Source organism: Abrus precatorius, unplaced genomic scaffold, assembly GCF_003935025.1.
Source record: "Abrus precatorius isolate BTA unplaced genomic scaffold, Abrus_2018 Scaffold5, whole genome shotgun sequence".
NCBI lineage: Eukaryota > Viridiplantae > Streptophyta > Magnoliopsida > Fabales > Fabaceae > Abrus > Abrus precatorius.
Window position 1 is genome coordinate 13,944,114 of NW_020874395.1, and position 21,810 is coordinate 13,965,923.

Below are 21,810 nucleotides of genomic sequence, written 5' to 3' on the forward strand. Positions count from 1 at the left end.
TATTTCACTTAAACAAATTTATATTCACTTAAATAAAAATACACGACAAGTTGTAGTACATGCTATCCTAGCATTTATTAAAAGAAACATGTTATTTACATAGTTATCCCATAATATATTGATACAAGTTTTCAGAATGTATATCATAATATGATATTTTAACATGAATGTAAATAAAATCAAAAGTCATTGTAACATCATAGGAAGTGAGGCATATGAGTGTTCAAATCTTGTTAAAACAATACATTTTGGGTGTGACATTACTTACAACATGTTTACGGTGAAAAATGACAATTTGTAAACAAATAATCCAAGAGCAATCTGGGGACTGGATTAAGTCCTCTTTGCTTTTTTTTAAGTGTGTTGTTAACGTAATAGTAAAATGGACGTTTCAGAATAAATAATTTAGCAAGAATAGTGAATATGAAACACGTAAAACTGAATCACAACGTAGAGGTTCTTTGCAGAAAGTGCTAAATAGGAAACAAATTACAGAAACAAGAACTAAATTGCGTACAAGGAAATAAGCAAAAGGAACATAAATTAAAATGCGGAAGGGTAAATGTGCAGGAATGTAAACGTACGACTCCTCACAATAGCGAGTAGCGACGACCGTGAGTCTCCTTGTAACTGGTATCTGGCGCGGTGCAGCGTTTCAGCATGCAGAGGTTTTAGGTGCAGTGTCAAGGTGCAAAAAGTCGTCCTATGTAAAATGATGCTTTGGAGTATTTATAGGTAGGAGGACCATCACCGTTCTCCTACTTTTGTGGGCACTTCATAGTAACTACCTTCAACTGTTGATACCCATTATCCACGATTGCTTGTGATCGTGCTGTTGGTTGGGGCTTCTTTCATAACCGCTATCGCCCACGATCTCCTTTGCATAGTGGTGAATGTTGATGACTGCTGGTAACCGTTTTTGGATTTTGCAATGACTTGACCTATCAAGACTTTTGTTTTTCTATCTTTCGAGTGTTTCTGGGAAAAGTCTAAGAGGCTCATTTAGTGTTCTGGCCTTAGAATAATTTCTCCTTGATTTCTCTTTTCTACTAATTCTGGAGTTTTGAGAGCTTGTCTTAGTCTTGTGGACTTAGAATATTTTTCTTTGCTCATTTCTATTTTTCAAGAAATTCTAGAGTTTTGAGAGCTTGGTCTTGTGGACTTAGAATATTTTCTTTGCTCATTTCTATTTTTTGAGCAATTCTGGAGGGACTCTGGAGCTCAACTAGGTTGACAGACTTAGAATATTTTCTGACTACTTCCTATTTTTGAGCAGTTTTGGGTGTTAGGGACTTGGAAACTCTTCAAAACTCTTCAAAAAGGACATTAGTTTTGTGAACTTAGACTATTTCTTGACTACTTCCTGTTTTTCTAGCAATTTTGGGTGTCAGAGACTTGAAAACTCCTCGAAAAGGCCATCAATTTTGTGAACTTAGAATATTTTCTTGTCAGTCCTGTTTTTCGAATAGTTTTGGGTGTCAGTGACTTGGAAACTCCTCGAAAAGACCATCAGTTTTGTGGACTTAGAATATTTTCTTGTCAGTCCTACTTTTCGAGCAGTTTTAGAGAAAAATCAACGAGGTGACAAAAACCTCTAAAATAGCTCGAAATGTGTCTTTTTTGATATGACACCAAAAGATTTTGGATAACTTTCTAATACTTCTCAAGTTTAGACTTAATTTTAGGCTCCTTCCTAACCCTCAACATTTTGGCGAAATGTAACTTCCTTCAACATGATTCTTAACTTAGAAAATTTTCTTTACCCCAAACACAACCATATTAAAAAAAATATATTATTTAAAATATAACCTTCTACTCTATTAAGTATTTTAAAAATAACAAGGTAATAATACCTTATCGCTTGGCAAAAAGTGCTACAAAGAAAATATTAGCTAAAACGTTAAAAACTAAGCAGAAGTTGAAAGGTAATAAATTAATTGATTAAATTAAAAGTGTTAAAAAACTGACTTATTAGTGCAAAATGATATCTTTAATTACTTAATTATAACTTAAAACTTCTAAACTATATATTTTTAAATAATATTATTAATAGAAAGAAAATAAGTAACTTGCTGCTCACAACTCACAACACAAACTAGTGAATATACAATATTTTGTAGCTATATCCATACATATTATGGCTAATATATATTACAGTAAAATCTAGATCTTTGAAGTTTCATTGGATTGTGAAGTGCCAACACGACTAAGACGTTTCTTCCTGTATTTCCTTGCAACCTGGATCCTCGTTGCTGCAAAGCGTCTCCAGTAAGGTGCTACTTTCCTAGGATAATGGAGAAAGCAAAGTGCTATGTCAGTTAAGAATTTGAAAACAAAGACAGGCCTAAGAACATGGATTAAAAAAGGTAGTGAATACCCATTCGAGCATATATTCATATTAGTTCATAGAATATATAAATTATTTTTTCTAATATGTATCTAATGACCCGTAATAAGAATTTATATATAAGAACTTTTTATTAAAAGATATACAATATGACAGATCCAGTATATTAATAACATTAAATATTATATTATTCTAAATAAAAAATATATAACTCTTATTATGTGGCATTGGGCGCACGATAAAAGAAAAATAGATATATAAATTATGGAACCAAAACAATGTTTTAAAGGTATCAAATATTACTTCTTTTTTTTATCGAATTAGTCCTCGTGTCATGAATATCGAAAACTAATTTGATTGATGAAATAAATTTTGGATCTCCAGTTATTGTTACGTAATAGTATATGGGCCCTATCATGGTTTTGGGTAAGTTTGAAATCATGTTACTTGTGTATTTTTAACGTTTTGAAAAAGGATTTCATGATAAAAAAATATTTCTAAAATTTTGATTTTTGAACTAAGTTTAATAGTGTGGTGTAATCCATGTAATTAACTTCATCTTATAAGATAAAACTTTGTTGTTATTGATTATTTTCAATGTTTTCTTCTTGCTTTCCAGTAATTCATGTAAAGACACACTTCAAACTTAACTTGTTTTTTGCAAATTAATTTTTTTCCAATTCTTTTATAACTTAAATAAAATTAATGAACCCATTATTGATTTGAATGGTAAAAGGGCATGTTTTCTACCTTTATAAAAAGACCAATTAACACTTAACTAAAACCCATATATAATAGCGTAAGAAAATATTTGGCAAAAAATTATTAGGAAGAATCAGAAAGCCAGACATGAAAATAAGAAAAGGGGATAACCTTCCGGAAGATTCTTGCAAAAAGTCTTGTAACATCTTCAAGGTCTTCTGCTCTAAGGGAAAATGCATCCACATTTGTTAAGCAACATACTGATCGGTTACTAACCAGCCCTTGTGTTGGAATCCTTTCTTTTCCACAACCTGCAAGTGAAACTATGTTGATGTTGTTGACTTTTCCAAGCTCAGCATACCACTACATTAAACTATGAAACAGGCACTTATTCTAGCTTACAAGTATCCTAAGGAAACTGATTAAGGAGTGTTGAACATGCCTTAATAAATGCTTCAGATTACTTGACAAAACAAGTATTAAATGATTATTAGGTTTACAACATAATATATGCTTTAATTTTCAATGAAAACTTTCTACTTTTACTTCCTTAACCAGTACTTGTTACTATGTTAACATGTGCTTTTAGAAATGAAATGTACCTTGGTTTCCTAAAGGATGCTCAAGGCACCGTGTGAGAAGTTCTTCCCCACAAACACTCCCTTCAGATAGGGGAGCACTAATTCCATCTTCGCCAATGCTCTCCAATTGTCCGCGCACAATAAAAACCACCTTTTCTACCAGACCACCAGCATACAAAATTTTGCTTCCTTTGATATATGTTTTTTGTCTTAGCCTCTCACAGATGGCATCCAAGATACGCTCATCCAACAAGGCGAAAATTTGAACCTGCAGCGTATAAATGACAATATGATGCAATGTAAATAACAGAATTACTCAAAGAAGTTAACATGCAAACTAGTGAATTGATGCCAGAGATACTATATTACTTTCTTAACAAATGTAAAGCGATGACGTCTAATGTCCCTCTGGAGGTCTTCTGGCAAATTCTCCAAGAGCATTCCTTCATTCACCCCTCTTGTTGCAGCCCAGTTATAACGTTCAGCTTGTCTCACTCTCCTACATCACAGGCCAATCATATCAGTGAACTGGAATCTCTCTATCATTTTATATCATGCACACATTCATATGATTACAATGCCTGTATTTAAAGTTATAGCCGGCAAAATTGGCTACCCAGCCCATTTGGATCAACCAGTTGCAGGTGGGAGAATTTAGCATTCCGGGCCAAAAAGGTAAAATCTAATTCAGGTTTGAAAAAATGATGTCCAAAATGGATGAAGTCAGATTTTTGCAGCCTGCATTGGGCTTAATCAAATAGGACTAAAAAGGCCCGAGTTCTTTAGACTCAAAATTAAAGCTCAAGCCCTACATTTTATTAGGCGGGTTTGGGCCTGTCCGGTTGAGCAGACTTGTTTTTTAGCATATGCTCCAAAAGACATGCAATAGCCTCCTACATTATAGTAATAATCAGTAGCTTCCCATGTGCTTTCTTTGATCTTATTCCACATTGGCAGAGCTAGGATATTGATTCAAAGGAAGGAACTAGCTTGCATAAAAATAATCATGTAAAAGTTAATTGAAGTAATGTATACAAAGAAATGAAGAATATTGGCACTGACCCCCCTAATTGTAGGCTTGGTTGTTGTTGTACCTGTATTAGCTGCAATTTTGTCCTATACACTAGAACTATGGGTCGTAAGTAACCTCTTTTTCAGATATAAACAACCTCTCTCATGCTTATATATCCCACAATATCCTCTAACTTCCTAGCGATTGCATATGCATTTTAGCAATCAAACATGCATACAACTTGAAGCATTGTTAGGCAGACATAAATAAACAAGGGCTTAAGAAATTTCAAATTATTCAGACATAAGAAAATACAAACTATCATTAGTTTCTCAATAAAAGGGTGTTTAAGTTTCTAGTAGTTGCTGACTTGAGTGAATCTATTTTGACCAGTAAAAGAGTAATATTTTCAATTTAAACAATAAATTGCTCACAGTTAATATATACATGATCAAGAAATGGCATTTTGGAAAGGGGTAGAGGGTTAACAAGTGGGGAATATAATCAATTTAACAATGAATACTATTGAGAGCAACACGAGTCTGACCAAAATGAGGAAAACAGGTACCTTCTCAGATCTTCTGGTAAGCGTCGATGGCTCATCCATTGCTCAACATCGCGTTGTCTAAGTGACATTTCTAGACTCCTTGAAGAGAAAGTAAGAAAAGGAAATATATATCAAACATTTTGTTAACTATATATATCACAAGAGGCAAATTAATTAACCATAAAAAGCCACAAACATTACTCTAAAAAACTAGATATTAATTAGTACTTCAGCAGCTTTAGATAAAATTAGGCAGAGTAATTATCTGAACTCTTCCTTAAAGAAAACCTAAAATATCACTTAATTAAGAGAGGTGGAGTAAAGACAACGTTGTCCTCAAACAGCACTTGTTACTCATTATATTGTGTTCTAAACTTCTAGTTATGACATAATGAGGTATTGCATATATATATGAAACAAGACATTCTACCTGCGTCCAAGAGCCTGAAGAAAGTTCTGTATGTTTCCAATGAGAAGAGCAAACAGCAAAAGCCCTGATCCTATTATGACCATGGTAAAAACAACTTCCCAAACAAAATAGCTGGGGCTTAAATTGCCAGCCAGAGTACTAATTTGCTGCAAAAAATATCACATAGGTATAGCATTAGTAGAATTTTAATTATTTTGAAAAAAAAATATTGAATTTAAAAGCATGTCATTTATACAAAAAATTGAAGTATCTTGTTCTGAGGATAATTTCAATGTGGTTTATCTAGATTAATGAATAATCATTTTGCAATTTCAAGCTCTAAAAAGTAAAAAGACTGAAGCATGCATGTTATCTTGCCTCACTCATGTGCCTCAATTTTTTCACCCCGTAGGCAAACTTTATGCCACCAAAGTGCTAATAAGAACACTCCTCACAAATACACTGGCAACAGAACGAACTTGAAAATAGTAAACACAGTTACTATTGGAAAAAGAAGTTAATGATATACCTGGAATCCCCAGAATGATGAATATACATATCTGGTGAAAACATTATGATCTGTAGTAAGGTTGACAGCTTTCAGATAGATCCCATACTTAAAACCATCCTCAGTAAAACAAGCACTTGCATCAGAACTGTTCCTCCAGTTAGACACATTTTTTGTGTAATTATGATATTCTTCAGTTGGTCCATGCCCACAATCAATGAATTTTGCGCATTCATCAAAGTATGTTTTGCTGCAAGCATCTCGTAAACATTGATTGACCCTCTGGGACAAGAAAAAGGGACAATACTGAAATTAATAATTGAATATGAACCTGTATTTGATGTAACCACTTAAACGAAATTCTCTCACTTTAATTGAATCTCTCAACATCATTTCATTATCATTTGGTAGTAAATAATTAGTGTGCACCTGTGTGTAATGGATTTTGTTCATTTCATTAATAATGCACCTTGCTTGACACAATTTACATTCCATGTTAACAATAATGCACAGTGACAAGGATATCAAAAGTATGCAACCATTTCTCTTTTCCAGTTCTCATGAGTTCAGCAAGAGATTAACCATGTTGGGTTGAGGAGTTTTCAGGTAGGAAGTCTCACAAGGAGTAGGACACCACAATGCAACCCCAAAACCTAAAGCAATGGATACATGAGTTCATCTCCTTATAACCCTCACTTGCTCATATCCCATTCTATGTAGAACTAATTCACACTTGACTCCAACACTCTCCCTCAAGTGTGAACCTATCTATTTCATGTCTGCTTCCTCCATAGCGGATATTTTGTTCATCCATGAGTATCCATGGTCTACACCACGTGAGCTGTTGTCCACTTAATGACACTTTTTGGACTTCATACCCTCCACACGTGGATCATCTAGTGTCACCTTTTCTTCTACGGTGCACTTTTTACACTGACCATGAGTCCATACCGTCGACTCACTCGATTGCGATTCATCTACTCGTCTGAGCCGCTCACCTAGATTGATTAAGCTCTGATACTACTGTTGGGTTGGAAAGTTTTTAGGTATGGAGCCTCACAAGAAGTAGGACACCACAATGCAATCCCAAAACCTTAAGGCAATGAGTACATGAGTCCATCTCCTTATAGACCCCTAACTTGCTCATATCTCATTTTATGTGGGACTAATTCACACTTGACTCCAACAAACCAAGAACTCTTTAAAACTTAATGCTGCTCATAAATTCAAGTTGACTAATTTCCTTTTCAATTTATTCATAGGTGTATTACTTTAAAATAAAACAAAAAACTAGCAGGAAAATGATTGTCACTGAAAAAGAAATTAAATTTGTATAAATGAAAGGCCTTAACCTACCTGCAAACCAAAGAGATACCACCATGACCCAACAGAATGGCCAGATAGCATAAAGGTACAAAGATTTATAAAGAAGCTTGCCCATGGTGACTCAAATATGAATCTGGTTGGAGAAATAAGCATAGGAAGAAACCAACACAATCTGGGAATATACTGAACAAGGATTGCGATACGCAAAAAATTCTTTGCATAGTTTGCTCCTGATGGCCTCAAGTGTTTTGGTAGGAGAAACAATATTAATATCTGCAAATATTTCACTGAATTAAAACATGAGAGAGTGTTTAACATGTATATACACCCCTCAAATATCCTTCCATATAAAAAAAAATGGCATATCTTTTTCTTCCTCTTATCCCATCTATTTATTCTTAGGTGCATGTTCATGTACACAAATAAATATTATTCCTCAGGTTGTCCACACCAGAGAAACAATAAATACACCATCTGAACTTCAAACATGATAATGTAGAAATTAGAATCAACTTAGAAAGAAATAGACAAACAAGGCAGGTAGTATTAGAAATTTTTAAGAACATAACTTAGGTACAATACTAAAGGTATTTTTTATGTTATTCTCTAATTAAAGTTAGAGTTTCACATTAGTAATATGTGCCAATCTTTAATGCAAACCTTTATTGTGTGGATTATTAAGATGAAACTCCAATTTTAATTGAAAAATAGCCCAAAAATACACACGGTTCTGCACCTAAATTTTTTCCAATTTTTAATAATTACTCAGCCATAACATGAAAGTAATGATGATATAGATTAAATTAATTTAAGGCCCCTTAATTATTAGGGGATTTTGAAATAGGTCCCTATACTTTAAAAGTTTGTAATTAGATTCTTCTAAACTTATAAATATTTTTAGAACACGTTTGTTTCAGCTTTTTTTCAAGAAAAATTCCTTCTATTTTAGAAAAACAAAATTCAACAATTTTTGTCATGTTTGGTTAAGTTTTCAAAAAAATCACTTTTTTATTCATTTTGAGTTGTTATTTTTAATAGCTTTAAAAATGTTAAGATGCCCCACATTGGTTAGGAATAGAGTCAGAATACTCCTTATAAGGGTTAGGGTAGTCCTCCTCCTATTAGCTAGCTTTTGAGAGTGAATTAAGCCCAAGTTTCTTAACCTTTCACTTTTTTATTCATTTTGAGTTGTTTTTAATAGCTTTAAAAATGTTAAAATGTTCCACATTATTAAAAATGTTAAAATGTCCCACATTGGTTAGGAATAGAGTCAGAATACTCTTTATAAGGGCTGTGATAATCCTTCTCCTATGAGCTAACTTTTGAGAGTGAATTAAACTCAAGTTTTTTAACCTAGTATCAGAGTTAAGCCCAAGTTTCTTAACCTGGTATCAGAGCCTATCCACAAATACTTCTTATAAGGAGGCTTTAGGCCCAAGTTTCTTAAAAAAAACTGAAATTATAAGTAGCTTTTTAAAACAAAAGTGCTTTTTATAATTTTAAACAAACAAAATACAACTACTTATTATAAGATCTCTCAGACATAAATCACTTTTTGATATATTTTTACAATCACTTTTTTTAAAAGCTTGAACAAGTTGTCCCTTAATTGGATTCCTAGTTAAGGTTCCATTAGGATTTTGTTAAGTATAGGAACCTAATTGAAAATTTTCAATAACCTAATTGAAAATTATATACTTGGCAGAACCCTAGTCAATAACCTAATTAAAAATTATTCATTAGTTTAAAGACAAAATTACAAATTTTAAAAGTATAAGAACCTATTTATAAATCCCCAAATAGTTCAAGTATGCATCATTATATATAGCAAATCAAACACGCTTAAGTCCCTTAAAGAAGAAAATTATAATCAAAATAACTACTATCCTAAATAAAACAGGGAAAGGGCAGGGATTAAATTATGTCAAGAAGAAAAAATCCATCCAAATGTCTAATACATCAAATTTAAATTACTAAAATGTCATAGTAATTAGTCTCATGATGTGGCTAACTTTAGGGGTAGGGATCTTTATGTTTTCCTTATATGTCAAATAAAAAAAAGGCAACTGAAAATATTTTAGTGATAGGATATAAAACCAGACAAATTCCATTTCATTGTATTGCAAATCAAAAAATTCACATTAGATGTATGATACACAGCAAAGTTAAAATAAACAAGAAAGAAAGGGAGATGGAAAGAGATTTACCTGAGGAAGTGGAAGTACAACAAATAAGTCAACAATAAAAGATGTTTGTAGGTAGTGAAAAGCTATTTTTTTAGGATCATCGACTAACTCCCCTGCACCAACCACCAGAGACTCGGGAGCCACATAAGCCAACCTAAACTGTAAAGAATAAACTTGAAAGAATTAATTGTGCTGTGCTTCATCAAAGAAGAGTACCAACCTAGACTTGTGAACAAATAAAACTAGATTTAAGATTCAAAACAATCACTCTTCTCTATTCCATACCAAAATAATGGGCACACTATGGTCTCAACCTCCACATTTATTCACTAATCACAATTGTGACTGTTACTGTGTTACACAAAACTTGGATGGGAAAAAAATGGTACAAAATGGACACGAAAGTTTTTAATCAATAGAAAAATTTTATTATACTCCGCAAGTCTGTAATCTGATGATTTTCAAATAGACAGATTTTACATCTGATGCAAAAAAGAAAATGAAAATCATGATTATGAGGTTGTTCTAAGGATTATTCAGCAGATTATGTTATCCTCTTACAAACAACAGAAATGGAAACTTATAGAAGAAGCAGCTTAAATATTTTTGTCAAAGTAACATAATTGAATCTCCAGATTAAATACGAATAATAGTTACAAATTTAAAACCACTTGAAATTTCTTAAAAGTTACCTGAAGAATAATGTTTAGGAAGTGTATGGAATCATTTATGCTTCTAAGTACAACAAGCATTGTTGTCATAGTCGAGTTTATGACAATACATTTATTTTCCTGCATACAAGGGGCCAAGAGCAAAAATTAGATTACATTTGCAAATAAACTACACAGAGAATTGAAGATAAGTTCATCAGTGACAACATCAATAGTAGTGACTATACTTGAATTATTGATGCCTATAAACCAGTGAGAAGAACACCAATAAATTCACTTCCGTCTAGGGAAAAGCCAACTTAGGTTAGTGAAAAAATAAAAGAGAATTCACAATTTTGTTTTTCAATATTGGAAAAGATATAAGCTCTGTTATTAAATCTATTTACTTTAAAGATCAAGGTTCAGTCCAAGCTTGGTATCAACAGACAGTTCATTGATGAATGTTTCATAACCTGTCAAAGGTTAAAGTATCCTCGTTTCTCATAGTGATTATAAATACAGATTGAAGCAGGGCATAACTTTTAGCATGAAAAACACAAACTCACATACTTACACACAATTACTAATATTTAGTGAGAGAAATAGATTCAAGTTTAAAAGAAGCTATAGATATGATTGATACAAAAAAAAGTGAGTTGAAAATGTCATTTTTCTTTAAGGATGTCATGACAAACTGGAGTGCTTCTTGTGTAACGTCCCAAATTTTGTGATTCTTTTATGACAATTATATATATATATATATATATATATATATATATATATTGTGGATGTTGACTTGTGGGTGGACTAAAGGTGCTTGGAAAGATATATGTTGGGGGTTGACAATGGACTGTAAGGGCATTCTTGTTATATCGAGAAAGTCTTGGGCAAGTTAACGTGTCTATGTTGCATTCTCGCTATAGCGAGAAGGTTGCAGGAGGTGTGGGGCGTCTTTGTTGCGTTCTTGCTGTAGTGAGAAAGCAACAAAGAAGGTATGTTTTTTGGGCTTAACTTCGCTATAACGAGATTATGCAGAAAACCAGTGCAGCTCTGTCTAATATTTTCGCTGCAGCAAGACATCATGCTGTAGTGAGAGAGACCTCGTTGTACCGAGAATGTCATGACTCTTAGAGTATTTGAGGGTTTTAGGATTGAAAAAACATATTTCTCACTTTCTCTTCAATCTATCTTTTGATTCGCTCGACCTCTAGCCCTATTCCACCGATTAAGGAGTCTCCAAAGCCGTTTGCGCCCTAGATTAAAGGTTGTGATTTCGTTTTGGACGTTTAGAGGTAAGTTTCATGAGTTAGGGTTTTCATTTTTACTCCTCCTTTATTCTCCTCAATTTCTCATGGATTCTTCTATTGTTGATTGTGTTGTGAGTCTTCATTTCAAGGTAAGGGAGAAACTGTACCCTATCTCTTTGTGTTGAAATTCGTTTATATTGTTACGTATTGAGATGTGATTGAGATAGAATTTAGGGAGTGGGTGTTTTAATGGAAATTGTGTGATTGATCATAATGTGGCTGATGTTGAATAATGTGTGTGATGAAAATTATCGAATGTATGTATACATGTCATGTTTGAGAATGAATATTATGATACGATTGGTAATGTGGGTGAATGAGTGTGAATGACATGTTGATTGTGATTGAGGTGTATTTGGAATGGTTGAAAACTATGAATAGTTACAGCGATACTTTGGTAGTGTAGAAGATGGGGTGGTAGAAATACCTTAGGAAAAAAATGGTGGTGGTGACACCAACAGTGAGCATGGGTTCACCACAGGCCACATACTCTTCTCCTGACTCAGCCTCTGACCAATACCTTTGTTAAGGAGTCCGTGACCGCACATATTGTATCCATGAGGCGGAGGCTAATCAGCGACCATCCATGGTATGGAACTGAGTAAAATCCCTAAGGTTGAGGGCGTCAGAAAACTGTGATCACAGTACCACATTGAGTGTGACTAACATATAGTGAGCATTCGTGTGTGTGGATTAATTTAAGGTGCAATAAGCGTACCTGTGCATGATTGATAAGTCATGATTTTATGTGAGTTGGTTGTGCAGTGAGTGTATTTGTTTGTATGGGTTGACTTGTGTGGTAGTGTAAACTTGATGTGTGTGTTGTTGAAAAGAATTGATCAATGCCTGCTAAGATATAAATTAATTATGTTAGGAATGGCTTGAAATAGGCAAGGTGAGTCTGTAACACCCCAAATTTAGTAATAATATTTTGATTGTTAATATAAGTATGTGTATTGTTAACTGGATGTGCACCTTCATTTATATGATGATGTGGATATGTGTATATATATAAATTTATGTAAATAAATATATGTGAGTATTGACTTAGATTGACTGAAGTTGATTGGAAATATAGGCTAAGGATGAACTGTGCAGAGACATTCTCACTGTAGCAAGAGTAATCTCGTTGTAGCGAGAAGGTCCTGGGTAAGTGGCGTGCATCTGTTGTGTTCTCGTTGTAGCGAGAGAGTCTCGCTGTAGCGAGAATAAGCAGAAACTAGGGAGCAGTTTGGCCTGAAATATTCCCTGTAATGAGAAAGGGTCTCGTTGCAGCGAGAATGTCGCGACTCTTAAGGTATTTAAGAGATCTAGAGTTAATGAAGACGCATTTCCCACTTTCCCTTTTGTTTTTCTTAATTTTCTCAATCCCAAGCCCTTTTTCACCGATTGAATTACCTTCAGAGCTGTTTGTTGTAACATCCTATGCTTTGTGTCATGCCTGTAGTATATTAATGAGAAAAATCTGTAGTACTTTGTGAGCAGAAAGAAACTGTGTATGTACAGTAACCCCTAATGTCAACAGTGACATAACGCTGATGTCATCGGTGACATCATCGCTGACCTCACGCTGACATCATCACTTATGTCATCGGTGATCTCACGCTGATATCATCGCTTACATCATCAGTGACATCATGTTGATATCATCGCTTATGTCATCGGTGATCTCACGCTGACATCATCGCTTACATCATCAGTAGCATCATGCTGACATCATCGCTTACATCACGTTGACGCTGACATCATCGCTTGCATCATGCTGACATCATCGCTTACATCACATTGACGCTGACATCTTCAAAAAAAATTTCTATAAATAGGGGAGACTTCACATGAAATTTTCATTCCCAACCAAGGTTCTCGAAGGTTCTAAGGTCATATCTCGCCATTTTCTCCCATACTAAACCTCCTAAACTTATATTTCTCTTCAGATCTGTGATTCTACGTCCGTTCTAAAGGATTTCAAGTAAGTTTCTCTAAGTTTGAAGTTAGATTTACCGTTCGTTTCTCTTCTTCTTCTTTTTCTTATAGATATTCATGATGTTCTTAGGAAAAACTCCGTTCTAGAGTAAAAATCTTCGGTTAAATCCTTGCAAAAGCTCTGTTCTGAGGTAAGGGGGCTTTACTTTATCATTTTGTTATGTTTATTACTTGTATTCTCATAGATCTTGTCATGTATGTGATTATATGTGGAATAATCCTTGTTTTATGAAAAATAATCGGTGAAAAGTGAGAATAATTGGTTGTTTATGTGATTTATGATGAATACATGGTGAAAATGTGATATTATGTCCAAATAAGGCACGATAAGGTATATTAAGGATGATTGATATGATTATATGATTTTGTGATATGAAATATACAAAGAGATGGATGTTTCATGTTTGAATATATTGTGTTTCATGTAAAAATGATGTGTATTGTTAATATGCCATGGTTTGATGTATATGATGAAAAGTATGTGGAAATATGATAAAAATATGTGTGAACATGAGAAATGGCATATGTGAACATGTGAATATACTCGAAAGAGTATGAGATGGAAAAAGATATTATGTAAATAGTTACAGAGATACACTGGAGAGTGGAAGATGGAGACGATATGGGATATCTTAGGGAAATGCAGGGTGGTGAGTGACATTCAGGATTGTGCACGGAATATTGTGTTCGAATGCACCACATGGCCACACACTCGTTTCCCGACTTGACTCCTGACCATTACCTTTGCTAAGGGGCCGTCTATTACATGCGTTGTATCCGTATTGCATTGGACCATCCGGCTACTATTTACATGGATGTGTAAGACCTCGGGATAGAGGCATCGGATAACTGTGGCCACAGGGCGCGGTAAGCGCGGATGAAAGTAAAAGAAATTGTGAATCTATGAAATATAATCTGTGTTGAGATGAGAATATGCTATATATGACACTGTGATATGTAATGCCATGATGTTTTCTTTAATCGTGATAAGATGTGTGTGATGAATATGTGTTATGTATGAGTGGTAGGGTAGAGACTCACCCTTACACAACATTTTTCAGGAAACCAGGACGAATAGTACCAGACTCACAGTGCATGGATGGATGAGAACTGCTATAGGACTTAGTTATTTTGAGTTATGTAATGAATATTTTCAGTTTTATAGCATTCTTTTGAAACAGTTGTAAAACTACTCTTTCTTTTTATTGCTGATGAAAATTCTAGAATCTTTGTTTTTTCTAAAGTACTTATGAATTAATGAAATTTTACTCTATGAACCTTATATCATTTCCATGTCTGTTTCTATTTAGAAAGTTTTTGAAAAAAAAAATTACTCTACTATTTAACTTTTTATGAAAATTTATTATATATTGAGAAAAGAAATATAAGGCGTTACATTTGTACCCTAGATTAAAGGTTAAAATCGTGTTTGGAATGTTTGGAGGTAAGTATTATGAGTTAGGATTTTTGGTTTTTGCCTCTTTCCTTGTTCTTTTGATTTCTCATGGATTATTCTATGTATTTAGGGCGAGAATCCGTGTAGGAAGTATTTTTAGCATTGATTTTGTGGTGGGTCTTCATTTCAAGGTAAGGGGGAGTTGATCTCAAACCTTAACTTCTCTTGGGTAGTTTGAATTGAAAAACCCTTACTTACTTTCATAACTATCTAAATGTAACTTGTAGTAAAGTTTGTAAATAAAAATATCTTTGAGAAATATTATGATTTTACTAAGAAAATATTGTTTAGAAGTAGTTAAGATTTGTTATTTGATGTTTTTGAAGTAGTGGACATGTTATTAATAATGGATCATGCCAAACTTTATGATAGACAACCTTACTATTACTGAGAGAATATGTATGTTCAATTGTACGATTGGGTTGAGTTCAGAGGTGTCTGATCTCTGGTACATTGTATTGATCTGTGTGATGTATGAACTTTTTGAGAGTTTTTTGTGTTGAATAAATGTTGTTGATGATTGAGGTATGTAAGAATTAGTAGAATGAGGTTGTTAATGAAAAGTGTTATATTATTCTTGAATAAAGATATAGTTTGATGTATGAAATGAAATGATGTGACATAATAGTAGAATTATGAGAAGAGTGATTATAATATGGGAATCAGAATAATTGATGGATGTTATTATAACACAGGTATTGTGGTACATCTAAAAGGTGTATTCATAATACATGTATAGTAATACATCAAGTTATGTGGTCAAGACTCATGTATTATGACACGTTGACTTGTGAAAGGGATATGAAAAGAATAAGAAATGTTGGTGGTGAGTTTAGAAAGCTACAGAGATACACTGGGGTATAGAATCCGGAGAAGATTTGAAAAATCTTAGAGAAATGAGGATGGTGAATGCTAAGTGTAAACGAGTGCAATAATTTGTTAAAAATGAAAGCATTCACAGGCCATACACTCATCTCTTAATGAGACTCCTGACTATACATTTGCTAAAAAGGGTCAGGTCGACACACGTGTATTCGTATTGCTGCGGCTAACTAGCAGCTATCTAAGTTATGAAGTCGTCAAGGGATCACAGGAGCATTGAATATGAAAGTACAATGTATATGAAGTAGTATAGAAGTTGTATGATTATAATATATGTATTGTAACATATCGGTTGATGTTGTTATGATATATGTGTTGTAATACATCGACGAGTGCGATTAGGACACATGTTTGTAACATATTGATCGACGTGGTATAATACATGTATTATGACATACAGATTAGTAGAAAGACACATGTTATGAAAATTTGCAGAAATAGTTGATTGTTTGTTTTGTGTGAACTCCGTTGTGATAGTGAATTGTATGATTTGAGTGTCATTATTAATTTAATCTATGTTAGAAAATATTTTTAGTATTATATATATATATATATATGTGTGTGTGTGTGTGTGTGTGTGTGATTATCTTGCTCATGTTAAATAAGAGATTTAGTAGGACGTAAGATACTCACAATTATTAATATTTTCAAGAAATAAAAGTGAAGAGATAAAGATGGTTGGTTTGTCCTAAGATCATAATTTAAGGGTATTAGAATGAAGACTGTTATGTAAGGACTAGGATAATTTGAGAAATTATATTGTTTTATCCTGATTGTATTTCATGATGACCAAAATTTGTAAATAATTTTCAATGTCGAATTTTAGATTTTATAATACTTGGACAAATTTTGTGGCAATGAATATTTTAGAAATGTTTTTAGTATAAACTTTAAATTCATGTGTATCCAATACGTGCCAAATAATTTGCTAGAGGTAAAATTTAGTTTTATTTATTACCTTAAAATTTCAAAATTATTCTTTAGAAGTTTTAAATTTTTTAAAATTTTATGAAACTTTCATAAGAAGGAAATATAAGTTTTGTCTTTATTGAATTCTTAAATCCATGAATAAGAACAAAATTATTTTTTTCATTCGCTATAAAATTTATTTATTTTGAATGAAGAAAATGGAGATGTTACATAGTCTCTATATTTGTGCATGTGATAGTGTAGAAGACTCACACTTACATTCTATTTTTTAAATAACCAAGATGATCAGCACCAAGCTTAGTAACTGAGATAAATGACACTGCTATAGGATTTAAATTTTATTTTAAAAATTGTAATTTATTGAACGAGTCCTGTAGCATTTATTTTGATTCAACTTTGAAATTCATCTCATATTTTGAAATACTTTATTAGAATATTATACTTGAAACTATTTCAAATGAAAATTTTTACCATTTCTTTTAAATCGTGAAAATAATTTATTGAAAATAAATAAGGTGTTATATCTTAACTATCTTAAAGTATGAAGATTTCAATGTCATTGACATAATTATTTATTGTGAATTGATTAGAGCTTGTATAAGTGAAACAAAGATTAGTAACTAGCTATAACTTGCAATAATTTGAACGAAAATAAAGGGGGCAAAAATCATACCTTGTGCACAGAGAGCAAGAAGAAAAATAATGGATCCACAAAAATTGCTACTAAGCAACAAATTGCAAGGATTTTATTCCATTGTTTTACAAGTTTAGTATGAGGATTCACAACTCTAGTAGTTCTTGCCCAATCCTTGGCATCCCCCTTAGTGGCATTGTGAAACTGAAAACATTCAAAATTGCACAAATTTGTTAAGTAACAAGAGCTAATATTGTCAAAGTGATTCATAAGATAAAATATCTACAAAAGGAAAAAAAATTAAAAAGAATATTGCCTACAATGACACAATAAAGGTTGCTAGAATTTTCAAGGGTAGACCGAAGTATTTTTATGGCAGAGTTGTGGTCTGGCCTTCAAGGATTCCCACGGTGCTCATGCCACATATAAGGGCTATTTTTGTAGACTTCTTTGTCTGATATGAAACTGGATTGTCAGACATTTCTGTCTTTATCTTTAATGTGCTTCCATATTTTTATTTAATCTTACATGACAACATTCAATCCTATTTTGAGTCCACCACCAGTAACAACTTCAAATTTTGTTACACTTAATTAGTTGACAATGGAAAAATATTTTATGTCAAAAGAAAAAACTTTATAACTAGAATTCTGGCATTTATTTTTTATACATATAACTATGGAAACCATTGGCTGCTTGAAATCACATGAGCGTAGTATATTTCAAACAATGACCTATGCATTATGACAAAATCATAATATCAAATCATAAGTGATTCTGAATATAAAATTTTGTCAGAAACATACAAATATAGAATAAAATTCTTGAGCATGATTCATGCAAGAACTTAGTAACCTGGAAGCAAAAGGTGTAATCTAAGGCAACTTCAAAATATAGTAGTCATCAACTTCTTAAGAAAAAAGAATGGATATTTTATCTTAGTAAGAAAGATACCTTAGTATTGAATATACCCGAAGCTTTTGAATTGCTTTGTTGAGTAGGCTTGATGTAAGTTGGGCAAATTGTACAATACGGATCGTTACACATTCCCAGTTGACCAGACCTAACTAAATGTTCATTCTTGCCATCATAGTTCTTCTGCATATCATTTTCATTCATGCCACTGCATGAAAAAACTTCTGTCCTACTTTCTGCTGTTTGGTTCTCTGGTGCCCAGAAATGGTTTCCAGGTCTATGCGAAACATTCAATGGACGACTCATCTGATTAGATGGAGTTTTTCTCTGACTCCTTAGGGGACCAGTGTGGCCCATAATATTAGTAGCTCTTTCATTTGGCTCCAACGATGTCATGGGAATAGAAACCGATGCATTTTTTGTCCCGGATACATGCCTCTGGAACTTAGAATCAACAGGTTCATTGAATGGTTTGAAATGAGTATCTAAGAGCAGCACCTCCTCTTTCTCAAAACCATCCATGCCTTTTTGACAACCCTGCAAATGGACAAATTAACAAAACATTCAATACCTACATTTCTATGTCAAAACAGTAATATCAAAGTTAAAATTAATTCAATCTCTACTCAAAACAATGAATAAATAAAAGGAAACAAAACATACAAAGAAGCATGAAAAGCATCCAAAGACCATATATAAGTGAATAGGCCAGATGAAACTTGATGCACTATAAGGATACAAGGAATCTCTTTCACCTACACTTATAGTCCATACAATTTTTAAGACTCAAATGACTGAAACTGTCGTTGAATTGATTGAAACTTTCTTGTTCATTATACAAAGAAATAAAATTGTGGTGAGTCAGAAAGAATATGAAATAAGATTTTAATGGTGTGTTCATTCTTCTTCAGTTGAGGATTGTTTTCTTCGATTAATTTCAGAAACTCCCCCACTCATGTACTATCTCTTTTCCTCCTCTTCACAAAATTCCATCCCTTCGTCAAGATGAAAGAATTAAAAACAAAAGCAAATCCAACTGCTTTTGTTGCAGCACCAATATAGGTAGGTTCAAGAGGTCCTCTATGTCAATTACTTCCTAGGAAATGAAAATAAAAAGTAAAGTATGGACAATATAACAATAATTAAGCACAAGCTTATCCCCTACACCAACCAAGCTTATTGAATAAAGTTTGCAATATCTTAAAGAGAGTGTTATGTTTCAAGGAACTACACTGCTCATTCAGATTCATCTCTCGAACAATTTCAGTAAAAAGCATTAAAAATGTTGACATCATCAACATTACCCCATGAAGAATCCATGCATAATATAGCATGATTGACTAAAGCAAGCAAAAGGGTATAAACAAGTAAATGAAAAAAAAAAAAAAGAATTCCAATTTCCAAGAATAGAAAACCAAGGAAACTGTGGAATAGACCTGTTTGAAGCTCACAATATATTCAAAACCTCTCACCACTAAGTGTTGACAGTGCTACAATGCAACCATTTGAAACCATACAAAAGCATAATTTTTTTAAGAAACCTTAGGGTCATGGCAAAAAAGAAGAGGAGACTCTCACTTATATAAGGAAGGATTCAAAAGGGTCAATGAGGGGGAAAGGAAAGGTTAAGGTGGTGATTAAGTAAAAGGAACTTCGAAGAAGTTGTGGTGTGAACAGAGGAAACAGAAGTACACGTTCGTGCTTGTTTGCCCCTTTTAACATGTTCGTACCTTTCCAGATGACGTTGTCTTTCAGATATTTTTTTGCACAAAATTTATTACAACGTTGTACAATAGGAAATGTTAACGTCAGCTATTAGAATTAAATGTAAATAAATCATAATAATAATAATATTTTATTAAAAATATTTATTATATTTTAATAACTTTAATATAATATATATATTAATAAAATGTCAATTAATCAAAGTTAACATCATGCATAGCATTAGATACAATAATATTTGTTTTCATTCTCATATTTTAAAAAATTATTCCTACTTATTGCTATATTTAATAAATAACAATTTTTATCTTCATTTTCATACCTACTAAATACTTAAATTCTCATATTCATACCGGGTTTTCAGAATTTGTTAACTAAAAAAAATATTTTTTATTTTTTATGAACTAATAAATTATAAATATCATTATAAAAAATTTATTTTTTTCAAAAATTTAAATAATATATAAAATTACAAATAAAATTATTCATCTAAAGTCAAATAAAAAATATAAAATATCAAAAATTATTTATTTGAACAAAATTATTTATTTGAAACTATAATTTAACTATATCTATACTTATTATGTGTGTATTTGCATATATTTATTTTATATGTATTAATGCAAGTACATGGGTACGTATACCATACTATACCAATAAATTTTATAAGTATTTACTTATGGATTTTATTTTTTTTAAGTACTCGATGAGCATAAAACTCATCTTTAAACATTATTAACATTTTTTTATTTTTAAAAAATTATTTAAAATGTTGTCCAAAAAAGACAAAATAATATCGTAATTAATATTATTTTTAATAAAAATTTCATTTGGCATTTGCAATTATTGCCTATTTTAGTTATCAAAACCAAAATAGTGATTATTGAAAGAAAATATCAAATTTTATTTGAAAAAACGTCAATATTATATCTGATATGATATCTAAATTTTATCTCATATAGCCATATAAATATAAAATAATATTTTTAAAACAACTTTAAGATAAAAAAATAAAAATATTTAATATATTAAAATATAAAATAGTTGGTATTTTTAATCTACCAATTAAGAAAATTTTAACCTAAAAATATTATAATGTACTTCTGTCCATAAATTTTAATAAAAATTATATTTTTATTCTTTAATAAATACTTTTATTAGAAAGTCTCTGTCACTCTAAAATATTTATTATCGCATCTTATTTAAAAAAATTTATTTAAATATTTTTATTAATAATTTAACTAATCAATAAAAACTATTTTATATAAAAATTATTTTAAAAATACAATAATAAACATTTTGAAGGTACAACTCCTTTTGTTAATAAGACTTTTTAATATAATAAATTAGTAATTTTAATAATACCTTATAAATTAAGAAGACACTTATACATGTAATAATTATCTAAATATGTATATTAGATAACGAGAGTTTTTAATTTATTTAAAAAAAATTATAAATATATTTTAATTATATATATATATATATAGGGGAATGATCTTCTTACATTGGTGTAAGTCTAAAAACTCTTACACCTAATTTGATTTTTTTATTTAACTTATATCTAACGGTCAGTGAAGTAATAAATTATAACTCATTAGATGTAAGTTAAATGAAAAGTTCAGATTACATATAAGAGTTTTTAGACTTATACAAGTGTAAGAAAATCCTGCCTTATATATATATTTATAAAAGACCAAAATAGAATAA

General features: G+C 31.8%; 1 protein-coding gene across 3 annotated transcripts; it reads right to left on the reverse strand.

The window, feature by feature from the left end:
• Positions 1–1,921: 1,921 nt before the first annotated feature.
• LOC113866948 (probable cyclic nucleotide-gated ion channel 20, chloroplastic) lies at positions 1,922–20,065 on the reverse strand. Of its 3 annotated transcripts, none has more exons than XM_027501767.1 (13): positions 19,812–19,927; positions 18,415–18,912; positions 17,500–17,664; positions 10,311–10,409; positions 9,640–9,777; positions 7,463–7,705; positions 6,128–6,388; positions 5,620–5,765; positions 5,190–5,288; positions 4,000–4,129; positions 3,652–3,898; positions 3,221–3,360; positions 1,922–2,284 (listed from the first exon to the last, which is right to left on the reverse strand). In XM_027501767.1, the coding sequence occupies exons 2-13, from the start codon at positions 18,895–18,897 to the stop codon at positions 2,207–2,209; spliced, it is 2,229 nt and encodes a 742-aa protein (XP_027357568.1). In that variant the 5' UTR covers positions 18,898–18,912; positions 19,812–19,927; the 3' UTR covers positions 1,922–2,206. The 3 variants fall into 3 exon arrangements, with proteins under 3 accessions (XP_027357568.1, XP_027357569.1, XP_027357570.1); XM_027501768.1 differs by having other exon boundaries at positions 1,929–2,284; positions 5,211–5,288; positions 19,812–20,065; XM_027501769.1 differs by lacking the exon at positions 7,463–7,705 and having other exon boundaries at positions 2,054–2,284; positions 5,211–5,288.
• Positions 20,066–21,810: the final 1,745 nt, after the last annotated feature.

Excerpts from the sequence above, each read along its gene's own strand:
- LOC113866948 (XM_027501767.1), bottom strand. The coding sequence starts at position 18,897 with ATGGATGGTTTTGAGAAAGAGGAGGTGCTGCTCTTAGATACTCATTTC. Across the intron at positions 10,410-17,499 it reads TCTTGCTCTCTGTGCACAAG|GAAAATAAATGTATTGTCAT; the intron begins GTATGATTTTTG and ends CCTTGTATGCAG. Across the intron at positions 2,285-3,220 it reads TTGCAAGAATCTTCCGGAAG|GAAAGTAGCACCTTACTGGA; the intron begins GTTATCCCCTTT and ends CCATTATCCTAG.